Source organism: Podarcis pityusensis (genome assembly GCF_964106645.2).
Source record: "Podarcis pityusensis genome assembly, chromosome: 15".
Lineage (NCBI taxonomy): Eukaryota > Metazoa > Chordata > Lepidosauria > Squamata > Lacertidae > Podarcis > Podarcis pityusensis.
The window spans coordinates 16,215,132-16,231,059 of NC_138040.1; the positions used below are offsets into that span (position 1 = coordinate 16,215,132).

At 47.8% G+C, this 15,928-nt stretch overlaps 1 protein-coding gene across 4 annotated transcripts in view; it reads right to left on the reverse strand.

Moving 5' to 3' along the window:
* The window catches only part of HIP1 (huntingtin interacting protein 1), a 72,230-nt gene that overhangs the window by 19,997 nt on the left and 36,305 nt on the right, over positions 1-15,928 (reverse strand). For 3 of the 4 annotated variants that reach the window (XM_080983788.1, XM_080983785.1, XM_080983786.1), the window contains exons 2-11: positions 12,671-12,734; positions 12,223-12,365; positions 10,646-10,702; positions 8,960-9,040; positions 6,826-6,902; positions 6,413-6,474; positions 5,212-5,352; positions 4,160-4,217; positions 3,782-3,857; positions 3,443-3,577 (exon numbers count right to left, since the gene is read on the reverse strand). In XM_080983788.1, coding sequence (XP_080839914.1) covers positions 3,443-3,577; positions 3,782-3,857; positions 4,160-4,217; positions 5,212-5,352; positions 6,413-6,474; positions 6,826-6,902; positions 8,960-9,040; positions 10,646-10,651 — 636 coding nt within the window. In that variant the 5' untranslated portion in view covers positions 10,652-10,702; positions 12,223-12,365; positions 12,671-12,734. Of the gene's footprint in view, positions 1-3,442; positions 3,578-3,781; positions 3,858-4,159; positions 4,218-5,211; positions 5,353-6,412; positions 6,475-6,825; positions 6,903-8,959; positions 9,041-10,645; positions 10,703-12,222; positions 12,366-12,670; positions 12,735-15,405; positions 15,425-15,928 lie in introns of those variants that run through there. The other variant, XM_080983787.1, reaches the window with a different exon arrangement.

Here is a 15,928-nt window from a genome sequence, read left to right on the forward strand (position 1 = left end):
AGATCTCAACATCTGGGAGAAACTCTGGAAAAGCGACCTGAAATTTACAGCATGCTATTCATTGAAAGAGAACTATTTGAAAATGATGCTGAGTATGTTGTCTAAGATTTATAAGATAGAATCAGATAAATGTTGGAAGTGTAAAGAAATGGCAGGAACCTTCTTCCACATGTGGTGGACATGTTCAAAGGTAAAAGGGTATTGGGAAATGATTTATAATGAACTGAAAAAAAAAATGTTCAAAATTACTTTTCTCCAAAAAACCAGAGTCCTTTTTGCTGGGGATTACCTAAACTGAAATTCCCAGGTGTCAGAAAAATTATTTATGTATGCAACAACTGCGGCTTGTGTGTTGCTAGCCCCCACATGGAAATTGAGTGAGGTCCCAACTAAAGAGGGCTGACAACTTAAGTTGACAGAATATGCACAACTTGCTGATTTAACATATAGAATAAGAAAGTAAAAAGAACATATGTTTAAAGAAGACTGGAAAACATTTATTGAATATATGGAAAATAACTGTGTAAAGCTGAAGAAGCTGGCAGCTTTAAGATAAATTCAACAGAGTAAATAATTTTTAATGGATGTAAAAGTGGAAAATTGATTTGAATGGTTATAGTAATATCTGTAGGGGTGTTTGATATGTAACCATGGAAAGAGATGAAGGGAAGTCAATGGATATTTTAAAGTTTGTAAAATATTTATTTGAAATTGTAAAACAGAAAATTAAAAAAAAAATTACAACAAAAGATAAATCCCTGTTGGCCCTAAACTGTGAAGGGCAGATTCCTCCTTCACAAGCAAGACAAAGAACAGCTGGGCTTCTGCAATCTGTTTTCACCAGCGAGCCCCACCCCTGAGGGGCTCCTGGAGATGCCCCAGTGGTTTCCGACAGAGACATTCAGCAGCAGTGATAGGCGTTCTGATAGACAGTTATTAAGAAAACAGAAGGGAGCAATTTGGTGCATAAGGCAGTGTTGATTGGCCGGCACTGGACTTGACACCAAGCCTGAGAGTGTGTTTCAGGATGGGGAGAGAAAAGCCATGTATACTGCAGGGAGCTCAGTCATGGGCCAACGGCAGTGGGGGCCACCCTGAGGGGGGAAATACCAAAGGTAATTACCCCTCTGGTGTCTCTCCTTCTGGATGGACGAAGGGGGTGGATAGTGGAAGGACCCCGAGAGATAGGAGGGAAGTGAAGATCTCCCAGGATGAGAGACAGGGACAGGAAAGGAAAGGAAAGCTCTCAGGTGAGAGCTGGGAGGATCTGTCATTTTTTGTGGGGTTTGAGATTAAGAATTACCTTTGGCTAGAGAGGAGATTCTGCATTTGCACACTGCTTTTGCAGTTTAGATACCCTGCTGCTGATTTTCTGCTTCATTTTTGTGTGCTGTCGCTTTTACGAAAATCTGTATTTTATTACGCAATTCTTATAAATTGCATTTATATAACTGTTATCATGTTTCTACTACATAAAAATTAAGTTATGTGTTGACATTTGTGTTCTATGCTGCAAACCACCTTGTGGTCTTTTGACAAAACAAATTTAAAAGAGGAGACTATGATCCTACTTTATTTTAACAACAATGCCCCCCAGGGACCAGGTGACACCATTAAGAGAATGGTGGCAAAACGCTTCCTGAATTGTTGTAGTTCAGGTGGCAGGATGATTATTTGAATGCAACAGATTCCCTGTACATTTTCAACATGCTGTGGAGAAATCTCAGCTGACCCCTTCACCTTTTTTTTTTTACATACATGCAAAGCCAGCACTGTCTCCAAGCTGAAGTGTGCAGTCCAGGAAAATATTTTAACATAAGAACATAATAAAGGCCAGTTGGACCAAGTCAATGGCCCATCTAGCCCAGAATCCTGGTCTCACGATGGTTACCCAGATGCATCAATGAGAAGCCCACAAGCAGGACCCAAGAGCAAAATCACTCTCTCCCTTTCTGCTGTTTCCAGCAACTGGTATTCAGAACCATTGCTGCTATGGAGGCAGAGCATGGCCTTTGTAGCTAATATTCATTGACAGCCCTTCCCTCCATGCATTGATCTAATCCTCTCTTAAAGACATCCTATCTTAAAGACATCCGAGACCATATAACACCGGTCTTGAAAGACCTACATTGGCTCCCAATACGTTTCCGAGCACAATTCAAAGTGTTGGTGCTGACCTTTAAAGCCCTAAATGGCCTCGGTCCAGTATATCTGAAGAAGCGTCTCCACCCCCATCATTCTACCCAGACACTGAGGTCCAGCACCGAGGGCCTTCTGGCGGTTCCCTCACTGCGAGAAGCCAAGTTACAGGGAACCAGGCAGAGGGCCTTCTCGGTAGTGGCGCCCTCCCTGTGGAATGCCCTCCCACCAGATGTCAAAGAGAACAACAACTACCAGACTTTTAGAAGACATCTGAAGGCAGCCCTGTTTAGGGAAGCTTTTAATGTTTTACGTAGTACAGTATTTTAATATATTTTTTGGAAGCCGCCCAGAGTGGCTGGGGAAGCCCAGCCAGATGGGCGGGGTATAAATAATAAATTGTTGTTGTTGTTGTTGTTGTTGTTGTTGTTGTTGTTGTTATTATTATTTTATTATTTGGTGGCCATCATTGCCTCCTGTGGGAGTTCCTTTTTTCATTTTTCATTACATTTTATTAAGGCTTTTTCATAAAAAACCTAATCTAAATGAAGACACACACAGAAAAGGAAAGGGAAAAGAAAACACAAAGTCCCCTCTCAAAGGTAGAGCTTAACTCTTGTGGACTCTCCCAGCTCCCACATGAGAGCTTCCTTTTCTTCTCCCAATCTCCCACCCTGGGAGCTCTTCTCTTCCCTGTCTCTCAAACAGGGTACCTCACCAACCATCCATCACCTCCAGGTGTGTATAATCCCAATAGTGGCCCAGAGTAGAGGACACAAGGAGAAGAAAAGAGAGAGAAAAGGAGGAAAATAAAAATAGGAGAAGAAAAAAAGATATAAAAAGGACTTCTGATTTTCCATCTTTCAGTTACATACAAGTAGATCATTCAAAGTTTTCACTCTGAGGATGACAACCAGCTGTTCTTCCTTGTGCTAAGCAATATATCCCCAATCTTCAGACCCAAATGTCTCAAATTCATTCATTTTCCTTTCCACACAAAATTCTAAAAGGGGTTCTCTATTTATTCATCTTTGTTCGCACAACGGTCTCTCTGCATGAATAAGTCCCTTTCCATTGGGCTCTGCTGACGGTATGAGCAGGCTCATTCAGGAGAACACAACAAGGCTGGAAACTGGTGAAGAGTTTGTTTAGTTGAAATTAGTTGAAATAATGTTCTGCAGAACAGTAGCCTGTGGAGTGGTGCATAGAGAGATATTCCCTGAAAACAGAACACGGCTGCCCTCCCCTCCTCTCGTGGGCCAGGTCCAGATTCTCACTTGAGGAGTTCTGCCCCTCCACTCACCTTCTGAGAAGACGTTTCCATCTCCACAAGGTCCATGATGGGCTCACTGTCGGGGGATGAGGCTTCCACTGGGATGACAACCACAGGGCTGATGTGCTCGGAGAGCGCTGAGGCCCGCAGGAAGTTGGGTGGATTCTGGTGATGGAAAGAAGGGTGAAGCTGGGAAACTCGAGAACTGCAACACTGAGTAGAGGCACACGATGCAGGACGGAGTAATCCTGCCCTGCACATCTTCCACCTTGGGAGTTCAAAAGGCAGAGCAGTAGCAGCCCCTCCACTTAAATGCTAGTACAAGGGAACCTGTGGGTGGCATTTGTTGAAGGCCCACAAGGGTCTTACCTCAGGCAGCTGTGGGATCTGAATAAGCCGCTTGAAGTACTGAAGGTTGCTGGAGCGATAGAACAGATCCTTCAGCCTGCAGAGCACAAGAGCAAAGGCAATCAAGTCCATGAACACATCCTGAGCGGGCCTCTGGATAGTCGGGGGGGGGGGGTCTGCCAGCCTCAAGAGTGAAGCAAAGCTTTATTGGCCCTATCTGTGTTTTTAACTATGATTGCATTTGTATATTCATTTTTAAAAATTGGTTTGTGGATTTTCGCATTCATACACCGCTTGGAGAGCTCTTCGATCTAACGGTTTTAAAATCTCAACAAATAAATGTGAAATTCCGAGTTGTTACCAGCTCTCAGCCAGGAACTGAGCCATTCACACACTTACTTTTTGAACTGCTCCAGGAAACGGTCCCTGTGGCCTTGGAGTGTGTCAGCTGGGAGACCTGGAGAAGAGATGCCCAGAAAGGGAGTGAGATCAGGGAAAACCTGGATTATGCAGCCAATGCCTTCGGGAGTGGTGGGGGTGTGATGTTTGTGGGGGTAGGGAGACAGATAGATGTGCGCACACCAGCAAAATAACCAGCTGAGCAGTCAGCCCTGTGAGCTCCCTGTATGGAACAGCTGCAGATTCCTGCATTGGAAGGGTCCCTTCCAACTCTGCAATTCTATGATTTTGTCAGGTTGGGCAAAGCAATGATGCACCTCCAGAAACCGTTAAGGGACAGAAGTGCTTGGTCACAGCCTTGTAAGCCTCCCTGAGCTCCTGACCTGAGGTGTGGAAGCTGGTTTAATATTCGGTGATGAGGGAAGGGTACTCTGCACATGCTCAGGAGTTTCATTGTCTACTCTACCTTGCACATTCCAGGGTACTGGCGTATCACAATGGCCAAGATCATAACTAAGTGCCCTTAGGCAAGCCTCTTTCTCCCTGCTCCAATATGGAAATAGTTATATCGGCCGAACTGACAGTGAAATGGTAAAGAACTGCTAAGGTATCTGTAAAGCACTCTTGGCATTTAGGAAAAGTTAAACACTATAAACTGCTACAACATTAAGCAGGACTCTGTTTGCAGCTGCTCTGACATCAAAGATGGAGAAGGGCTGCAGCTCAGTGGGAGAGCACCTGCATTGTTTGCAGAAGGCGCCAGGTTCAATCCCCAATGGCATCTCAAGAGAGGGCTGGGAAAAAGGCTCCTTGCCTGAAGCCCTGGAGAACTGCTGCCGGTCAGTGTAGACAATACTGAGCTAGCTGGACCATTGGTCTGACTCCATATAAGACAGCTTCCTACATGCCTACAATCCTTTCAGCAAGGGAGTGAGGTGTGGGATGTCTCAGCCATCCCAACTATCGTTGCTGTGATAACTGGAGCACAATGAATGAGAGAGGTGGGGGAAGGGAATCCAAGCCCCCAAGGGGGCAGTCAGATTTGTACTCACAGGAGTGGAGCTTGAAGAGGAGTTTGACTGTGTAGTCGTAGAGGTGGCTGCAGTCAAGGATGACCTGGATTAGTGGGGCCAAGCGGCACTGCCCAGAAGCCGTGACCGACACAGAGCGAGACATGTCCAAGGAGCTGAAGACTGGGAGGGAAGGCACACAGGAAAGCAGAAAGGGTTGGATAAGTACTGTATATGTTCCAGTCACAACAAAGATAGGCCATTTCTAAAGATTGTGCCCTAGAACAGCTGGTCAACTAACAAGGGAGGCAACCCCAGACTCAAAAGTGGCACCACAGTGGGTATCAAATGCAGCATATGCCAGTGAAAGTGGAGAATGGTTAAGGAAGCCCAACAGTATCCAAGAGGAGACTTCCTAAAAATGAGATGGTTAAAAATGAAGCATTGTCTGCACAGCCTTCTCCTCCACTTTGTTCAGGAGGACCCTCATGTCTCTTCTAAGAGATACAACCCATTTGTTCCGTGGCTAGCCTAGCCAGGAATCCTGAGCTGTCCCTCTTCCTGATCCTCATTTCACCCAAGCCTTCTTCAACGCAAAAGCTGCTGCCTTTTTGTTTTTTGTGGGCGAACGTGCATCTGGGCACCTAGTGCTCTGCAGGCATCTGGCTAATTTCATCCACTCTGTTTGTGTGTTTTAAAATGAAGAGAAGCTGAACCTGGGTTATTTCACAGTCTCACTTCAAATCCCCCGCCCCTGTTTCCTGGCACGCTTTCTTAGATATGTGGACCTGAATTGCCCTTTTCCTGCAATAATGCTGAATTTGCAGGGAGTAGACAATTCCAGAAGGAAGCGGAAGAATGGTGCATACATAGGAAAGAGAGGAAAATCTGCACCAGGTCAGTGCAGGACTCAGCAGAAGGGAAACAAAAAGAGATAAGCACACGCTGGAACACATGTGCCCCTCAAGGGGAAGATGAGCTCTTCTCCACTCTGCAACCTTCTCTCTAGTCTGAAACTCCCATTTTGTGTGTGTGGTGTTTTTGTTTTCTGTTTGCAAAGGGAGATGCCTTCTGGGGGTCCAGGAACATTCTCTGCCCCAAGGAAAAACAATTTCTTCCTAAGGGAAGGGAAAACATGCTTGCCATCCATAAAGAGTGGGGTAAACTGCCAATGAATTAACCACACCTCCCTGAATTGTGCCTTGCAGAGGTATCTGGCATGCTTTGAACTGTGAAACCTTACCTGTCTGAAATAGGTTCAGTTCACACTCCAGGTAATCGAACATCTCCACAGTGAGTTGGAAACTGAGTGAGAAAGAGAGAGACTGAATGGAAGATGCTGCAACATTGAGAATGTGGAGGCTGTGGTCTTTTACCTGCCACAGGACCATAGCAGAAACTTTGTGGAGTCCCAGAAGCAGCTCATGGCTTCACATAGCAGAGGGAGATCTGCAGCAGGGGAGCCAAGAGACTTGACAGAGCCTCAACCTGTGAGCTGAAAGAAATCTGCCCCCACCATTTACCCACCCACCTGGGGCCACCACCAAACAGGCAGCCCACCCTCTTGCCTACCATCATTGCCCTGATCCCGGAAAGGAAAAGCAGCCGCCACCAATGCCCCCCCCCGACCCTGACCCCCTGCCAAGAAACACTTACAAGTTATTCACGTCATTCTCGCCCGTCTCGTCAAGCTGCCTGTCTGACATCTGGAGGTTTCCTGGGAACCTGGGGTTCTGTATGAGGGGAGACAGAAAGTCAGGCCAAAGCTGTGGCTCAAGGCAGGTCCAATGAAGTAGGCTCTTCCTGCCAGACCCCCTTCCAGGGCTTTTGCCTCTCCAGCTCCCTGGAGTGGCAGTGCCCAGTGGGAAGAGCAGTGGGGCTGCAGCCAGCGATGGCCCTCAGCAGCTTCCCCTCCATCATTTGGGCAGGTGATGTTGAACTTCTCTCCCTCTGCTCCCCCAGAATAAGACATGGCCTCTTCTGGGACCCCTTTTGAAGAACAGGGAAGGGTGGCACAGGGGAAATACATCCATCCCTTTAACCACAGCGAGCTGCATCATAAACACCAGCTGAGAAAGGAAAAAGTGAACAGAGGATGTGAAACCAGCCCTGGGAATGTGGCCACAGGATCTCTGAAGAATGGGCTGGGCTAATCCTGGCCACAGTGGTGAAGCCTGGCCACACTTCAGAAGCAGTGGCAATCCCCTGCCCCACCTCGTTCGTCACTGCTCCTTTTCACAAGCACCCTCTGGCCACCAGAGGGGACCATGCTTGGCCTGCAGAAGCAAAGGCCTCCCCGCCTGCCTGCTTGCCTCAGGACTCTGGTTCTGAGCCAAGCTTCCTGGTCCAGTCAGCCGGATTCCATTCTATAAATACCTGCTGCCAGCTCCACTCCCCAAACGGGATGCAGGCGAGACAAATGGGCCTGTCTTGAGCCAATCACAACGCGGGAAGGGAGGCTTGCAAAGGAACGTTCTGGGAGCCAAGGAAGGGCGCAGGAAGGCAGGCAGGGAGGGAGGAAGAAAGCTCAGGCTGTTTGTCCCCAGGGAGAAATTTGCATACACGTGTGTGTGTGAGTGAGAGAGAATACACCCAGGTACATGCCGCCATCCTGCCTGTCTGCTTGAGGCCACCTAGCTCGACCCTTCATATGCCAAGAGGAATTTGCAGACTTCTTATTTTTTTATTTATTCATTTAATTTATCTCCCACCTTTTTCTCCAAGGAGCTCAAGGTGGTGCACATGATTCTTTCTCCCCCTCCTCCATTTCATCCTCACATCAACCCTGTGAGGTAGGTTAGGCTGAGAGACAGTGACTGGGCGAGTGAGGGATTTGAACCCTGGTCTGTCCCTGGTCCTAGGGCAGCATTCTAACCACTACACCACTCTGGCTCTCTTCTGCATAGCTATACTGCCTTGTAGTTCTCTGGGTGGTTTCCAAAGTTCCCGCTTCCCAGTCAGGAAAGGGCAAGAAACAGTAAGGAGTGGCTGGTGATGAATAAAAAGCAGGGCACAAAAACTGTCTTCCATCTTTTCCCTTCCCAGATTCTTTGGCCGTGTTAAAGCACAAGGGAGGGAAAGGCCAGAGTCAGGTGGAGCCATCCACAGTGCAAAACAGACACACCCGGAAGTATTGTGGTGGGTGGAAAGGGAGCTCCAGATGGTCCTTCCCTTTGGCATGTCCAATCCAGGGGCCCATAAATCAGGGGAGGGTTGTAGCTCATTGGTAGAGCATCTCCCTTTCATGCAGAAGGTCTCAGGGTCTCTCCCCAGCAACATCTCCAGGTAGGGCTGAGAGGGTCTGATGCCTGAAGCCCAGCAGAGCCACTGCCCGTCAGCTGGGGCAATACTGAGCTAGATGGATGGATGGTTGGCCTATGTATAAGCAGCCTACTCTGTTCCAGCGCTATCATTCATAGGCAGGGACCCTGAGGATCATCTAGTCCTACCCCCTGCAATGCAGGAATATGCAGCTGTCCCATACAGGGATCGAACCCGTAACCTTGATTATCGGCACCATGTTCCACTCAGCTGAGCTGCCAAGTAAATTTTAAAAGGAGTGATCTACAGATCCACAAGACAATTCAGGTTGTCCCACCTGCATGAGAATTCAGACCCACAATGCCCTGTCAGTGATGGCATCCAGTTCCCAGGTGGGGCTAAATTCTGCATCCCCGAGGGAGGCTGTTGCCGCCGCCTCTGGCCTTTTTGTTCCTCTGCCCAGCCAGAGATCCCTTGGGTACCCAGAGTGCTTTGCAGATGACTGGAAGGGGCAAACAGCCCCACTTACTTTTGTGTGGAACTCCATTTTGGTTCTCAGCAGTTTGAGGTAGATGCTGCACAGCTGCCCGTAGCCCTCGCTCAGGTGGCCCTAAGGGGGAGAAGGGGGCAGGAGAGAGTGAGGGCCAGGGCTGCCAGGAGGAGTTCTCTCCTTCCTGGGAATAAATAAGCATTTTCCACTGGGAGCTTTTACAGGGACACTGACAGAGCATCTGCTTGGCATGCAGGAAGCATGCCCCAAGTCCAGCATCTCTAGTTGGAGCTGGGAAGTGTCTCCTGCCTGAAGCCACAGAGTCTCTGTCATTCTGTGCAGAAAATATGGAGCTAGATGGACAAAGGGTCTGACTCAGCATAAGACAGCTTCCTATGTTCCTATGAGAATAAGGGGCACCTGCTAAGCTACAGCCCTGAAGACACATGTGGAGAATCTCCAAAGCTCAAGAGAACTCTAATGCTGCTCTGGCACACAGATTTGCATGAGCTGGCCAGTATCAGGGGTGAGAAGGAGGGAGGGAGGGAAGGAGAGCCTGCGTGTGCCTGGGCGCTATTTTATTTTATTTATTCAGGATATATTTATTTATTTATGTATTTATTTGTAAAAATATTTTTATCTTGCTGTATCATAAAAAAAATTTAAAGTGGTTTGCAGCAATGAAACCAGAAAGCCATAAAATAACAACCTGGAAAATGTTTGAAAACATCCATCCATTAACTATTGGAAAGATGAATTCTGAATTGCCTGCATAGGCCTGGCGGAATAGAAAAGTTTTCAGCTGGCATTTAAAAGTTGGCACAGAAGGTGTCTGTCAAATATCTAGTGGCATAGTGTTCCACAGGGCTGGGCCGATGACACTGAAGGCTTGGTTCCTTGTTTTTGTCAAATGAGCCTTGCCAACTCAGGGAACAACCAACGAAGCTCCTGAAGACCTCAGTGACTGACCTGGGATATCAGGCTTCAAGCGGTACCACAGGTACCTGGACCTAAGGCATTCAGGTCTTTGTAAATTCATACAAGGACCTTGGAACAGGCTCAGTAGTAGATGTCTCTGTCTTACAACCAGTATCAAGCCAACTCACAGCTTCCAGGATGTGCAATGCCTTCCCTCGCCCGCATTCTCATTCAGAGACTCTTGGGCAGGGAGACCAGCTTTCAAAAGGCTGGATCTCCTTCTCCACTGGTGCCTGCCCTCCAGAGACTGGCAATTAGCAAGAGTCTGAACTGGAGCATGTCTGGAAAGGCAGACTGGTGGGTGTGAAGAACTATTAGCAGCATATGCCAAGTGGGTGTGTGGAACACCCATCCACCCACAACCCTTTGCCTTCCCAAGAGCCCTGAAGTCAACTCAGAAGGGCAACAGACAGGTGGGGAAGGAGAAGGGGCTGATAAGAGTAGCAGCAGCAGCAACAACAGAAACACCAGCCGACTGTTCAGAATTGAACATGCTTGGCCAGCTGGCTCAAGGAATAGGGAATTTGGCAGGGAGCTCGGGAGGCGGGGGTGGTATGATCCAAATTTGGTTTATTGAATGGGGAGTCATGTGTGCCTCAGAGCTTCTGAAAAAACATGTGCCATTACCAAGCGGACTTCCACACTTCTCTGCCCTCCTGATCCAAAGGGGAGGCATCTAGCTGGCTCCCTGACTCAGGAATTTGTCAGCAGATGATGGGACTCTCTCCAGGCCCAGCCAGCACTTACCCACATACGGCTGGTGTCGCTGAGCTCGCTCTTGTACCTCACAGAGTCCTTCAAGACCTGCCGGAGAAAAGGAGACAAGCATTTTGATAAAATCTTCAGGTACTGGATACCAGCGACGCATCTGTATAACCTGTATCGGGCTTGTGGTGGCAAAGCCTCCCATGCCGTTTGGCTGAGCTGGTGAGGTGGGACTGAATACTCAGCTGCATGGAGAACTACAGGCAGTTTGCAGTCCAGCGTCTGTGAGGGAAAGGACAGCTGGAAGTCTGGCTGGGAATAAAACCTCACACAGGGGCAGCATTATCCTAGGAAGGAGTCCTGGGACATGGGAAGTTTAGGGGACCAAGCAGCCCTGAGGCGAGGAAGCTGAAGGAAAGGTGCAGGGTAGGCACTGAACCCTAAAACTGGAGGCTGAAGGAAGGGGAGGTGGACGAGGTTTGAGAAAAATGGTGCAGATGGCAGAGAATTGACCTCATCAGAAAGGGACTCTGGATCGCCCAGGAGGCTGTTTAAAAGAAAGGGTGGCTCAAGGAAGCAATATGATGAAGGCAGTAGACTGGGAAGCGGGACCCTATCTCAGCAATGGGTAGCAACAGGACCACATGGAGCAGGTAGGGAGTTGTCATGCCTAGCACTGACCTGGGACCAAATTTCGACTCCTCAGGGTATGAGCCAGACACCCCACAGGTCTAGGAGTAGGCAGGGCCCCCTGGAACCAGTGCTGAGGATCCCCTTGAAGGGGTCAATGAACTCAGATGTCTGGGAAACCCTGGGGTGGCCCTTGCAGTGGGTACCACTTTATGATCCTACTTTGGGGGGGGGTAAATCCATCTTTAAATAAATCTCAAAGACTTTTGCAACTTAAAAAAAAATGATATAGGGTTAGAGCACTATCATAATGCTATAATTAAGCATATATTTATCTCAGATTTCCTTACGGGTTATCACCATTAAATATGTTACTAAATTGGTGGTGACCAAAAAGGATTTATTTTTATTTTTTAAAAGTAACATTATACTATTTCAGTATTGTGGAACTCCTGCCCTGGAGGCTTGTCAGGCTGTTTCTTTATTAATGTCTACTGAAAACTGGTTTCAACAAGGCTTTAGGTCTTCAGCTGTTACCTTTCACTGCTGGCTTTTAAAGCCGCTCTGCTTCCTGAAACCTGGATCTGGATTGAATCTGATCTGCTGCTGCCTTAAACGATTTGTTTTTATAATGACAAGCAATTCCTTGATCATTTCTAAACCTTGTAAGCTGCTTAGTGTGTCCGCGGACAGAGAAGTAGGATAAAAGTAATGAATCAAAAGAGGGCATTGGTCCTAGTCGGCCCCCGAAAGAAAAGAGGTGGAATCCTGTCTCCCCTGCCCCCATGCTCTGCCCCCAGCCTCTAAATGAAGGCCTTTCATTGGCTCCATCTCAACATGGATTTCAAGGCAGGTAGGAGGGGAAATGGTACTGGCATCACCCGCCCTGCATCCCAGCACCCGAGTTCCACAAGCAGAAACAGGAAGCTGGTCAGTTCAAGACCTCCAGAGCAGAGAGGGGCTTTGGGAGAAGAGGCTGCTGCCCTTACATTTGGATGTCCATCACGGAGGAGCTTGTGGAAGACGTGGCAAAATTTCCAGCAGAGGACGGCATTGCTGGAGAGGGGCAGCCGGCTCACGACGGCCCAGAAGGTGTGGGCTCCTTTCTCGTGGTGCGTCCCCAGGATGCATGGTGAGAGATGCAGGCTAAGGAAAGAATTCCAAGGAAAGGAGCATGGAGAATATAGGGCAGTGCTTTCGGGCAACAAGCAGGCTCAAAGCCCAGCGTCTACACGCACAGAACACACACACACACAACCACAGACAGACAGACACACACACACACACACACACACACACACACACACACACACTCCTAACACAGGTGCTTTGTTCCAGCTCAGCTTGGCCAGGCCACGATGGGCATTTTGCCCCAGTAAGGCAGACGCAGCCTCTGCCTCCACCTTCCCCCAAAGCTGCCAAATTCCAAAAGGATATTTCTGGCGTGTTTCTCTTTGACGGCAACTTCCTGAGCATTAATGGCCTTGTTGATGCTGACAGTCTAAAAAAGAAAGGAGAGGAGGGAGGAAAGCATTAGTAGGTTGCAATTGCAGAGAAAGGTAATCCCCCTTCCCACAACGCTGCTAGCACCAACTGTGTCGTGCCCTCCCCCAAATCTGTCAATCCCCACGCCCATCTCTGAGAAGATTCTGATGAGTTTCTCGCACTCAGCAGTTGCCAAGAATTGTCCCCCTTGGCACAGTGGTGAGGCCAATGAGATGGGCCAAGGGATGTTGAAATCAGCCCAAGTGTCCTGAACATAGGCTGGCTGCGGATTGGCTGCAATAATTCAGAGACAGAGTTTTCGTCCAGTGGAGGCTGGAATGTACAAACCCTGAAGGAACCTGGAAGCCTCAGGACATCTTCCTCCAGGCACAACAATTCAGGGCGAATTTCTCAGACCCCCTCCAATTTTCCACTCACTACTCCTCATTCCACGGGTCCATTAGCTTGAATAAAAAACTCCTGTGCCTCTGAAGAAGCCCTTAGTGGGACAAAGCACAGCAGCATCTGACTCCCAAGATGGTCCCCCACCCCCCGACTGGTACACGGTTCTTGGAAGCAGGCCTGCAGTTGGGCATCACGGCCTGACAGCGAAAGACTTAGAATCATAGAACTGTAGCGTTGGAAGGGGGCTCAATCCCCTGCAATGCAGGAACCTCAGCTCAAGCATCCATGACTTCCAGGCACCAGTTCTGGCAACTAGGAATGGCACAGTTAGATGGGAGGTTGCACCAGCCTGGCTGTCTGCCAAAGTCTACAGGGAGATCCTACCTACAGCTTTCTCTATGAGCAATGATGCACTTCAGCAAGAACTCAGTGTATGTCTGGATGTGATAGAGGATGTGTCTGTCTTGCTTGCAGACAAATCACCAGTGGTGGTTGAGGGAGGGGGCTATGTGGTGAGGCTAAGATCTGGGCTGCCCTGGGGGGGGGGGAACCCTTATCCTGACAGATCCCTAGTTATCCTCTAGCATAGTAGTTTTCAGGCCACTGTCCCTTTGGTCCCATAAACTCAACCCCAGTGCTCGCTATCCTACCCTATAAAATGTATTATTCACAATAGCGGTTTGCATGAGCCACTAAGAAATATAATAACACAATAATATTCAGAACGGTAACAATTAAATGCACATTTATTCAAAATCCAATTAAAACTATTTAGTTCAATTCCACAAAGCTGATGAACTTGACCCAGTGATACCAGCTTTTCAAAGTCTGATAGTCATTTACTCCCCCAGTAACCCCCCCCCGGGAGGGGCAGTACCACCCACTTTCATAACTGCTGGTCTAGCAGTTACCCTTATTAAAAAGCCACCTGCAGAAGACCCTGGCTAGGTCTGCTTCTCCTACCAACACTATCTCACTTTACAGTGAAATGATGTGAAGTGGATCTCTAATGTTTCCAAACTATGTGTCGTGACCTGTTAGTAGTGTGTAAGTGTGTCGTGTGACCGCTCCCTGCGCTCCTCCCAGGGCTGGAAAGGAGTTAGTTTAACCTCTGGTGTGCTAGTACAGTTGAATTACTCTGTCACAAAATGATGCATGTCTAAAAACTTTGTCACCAACATGAAAAGTTTGGAAAGCTCTGTACTACAGAAATGAAATATTTAGTATACTGTTATCCGCAATCTGTATTTTTTCAATGGGTCTTATGACCATAACAAAAGATAACTTACATGAAACATGAAATAGCTTTTAGAGAGCTGCAAAGGGTGTCACAATCATAGCTATTCCATGTACGGCACAGCGCACTACTCAGGAACATTCTGATATATAGAGAACATTTCCTAGCACAGCCCCTAGAGAGGGTTTAAAGTACACACTGGAGGTTTGTACAATTAAAGTGAATGAGAGTGCTCTATAGTGACAAATCCACCTAAAGAAGATGATGGACTTTTGAGGTTAGGAAAGTGATGAGGAAATGTACTGAAAGGTGTGCGATAAACAAATAATTAACTGGAAGGCATGTAACCCAAAAACAAATAAGAACAAATGCTCAGCAAGGACTGGACATGGTCTGGCCCCTGCATAAGCTTTGTACAAGCAGATCAGGATGAAAGATTAATAAAGTGGTCACCCAGAAGAGTACAAGGACAGAGTGGCACAACTTTCCCATCTGTGGTCTGCTCTAGATGAGATAAACAAGTGTCAGAAGCTCAGCACGGAAGCAGCCTCACATTTCACTGCCTGCGCTTCTCATCCTGACTGAGTAAACTGAGGAAATCTTACAGAGTGACTCAGCACTGCCTATCACCAAGCTCCATATTTGGATATCTTAAAGGTAAATCGAGATTTGCTCTTGCCCTCTGCCAGGACTCACTAGTCCTGTCTTAAAGATCTCTCCAAAAAGCTGTGACTTTGCTTCGTCATACAACCTAATTTAGGGCAGCACAGAAGCTCACTAGCCTCAGTATTTGCCTCTGCTAAACAAGAGCAAACCTACCACCCACCCCAATATCAATTCAAGCTACAAAGGGCTGGATCAAGGCCTTCAAGTCCAGGTACTGAAAGTGGGCCTTTCTACCTTTGGATGCTCTGAAGGGAATCAACACTCGAGTACCAAAAGCAGATCAAGGCATGCCATGCCCCTGGTGCCTCTTGGTGCAAGGCAGATGTTAAAATCAGTAGCCAGTCAAGCAAACGGAACATACAGCATCACCATAACATACCATGGTCCCCAACAGCTTAACTTGGGATGGGGCTCATCTTGTTACAGCTCAGATCAGTTCAGTCAAACCTCTCAGTCAGATCTCCCCAAAGCAAACTTCTGTAGAAGTCCACCCAACTCTGAGTCCCCTGTAACCATGAAGACACGTCACAGGACGCAGGGAAAGACCCAACATTTTAGGAAGGTCCTTCTAAGACTGCGTATAAACCTTCTGGGGGAGGTCAGAAAACTTCCAGGAAGCATCAAAACACTGATGCTTTTCTCGTGAAATCTGTCATTCCTTTGGGGCTGTGCAGTGCCTTGCCCCTGAGAACTGGATTTTGCCTCCAAGCATGCAATCTGGAGTGCTAGATTCAAATGTGTACTGAACATTCTGTGGAGAGTCACTGTTCTCTCTTCAAAACCACAGGGATCCCATGACTTTCTATGAGGTGTTTATGCACCCCCTCTCCTCCCACAAAATAATTTCATCATCTGGGGGTGGGGAGAAAAGGAAGCCTTGCACTCCTGCTGAGCTGACAGCT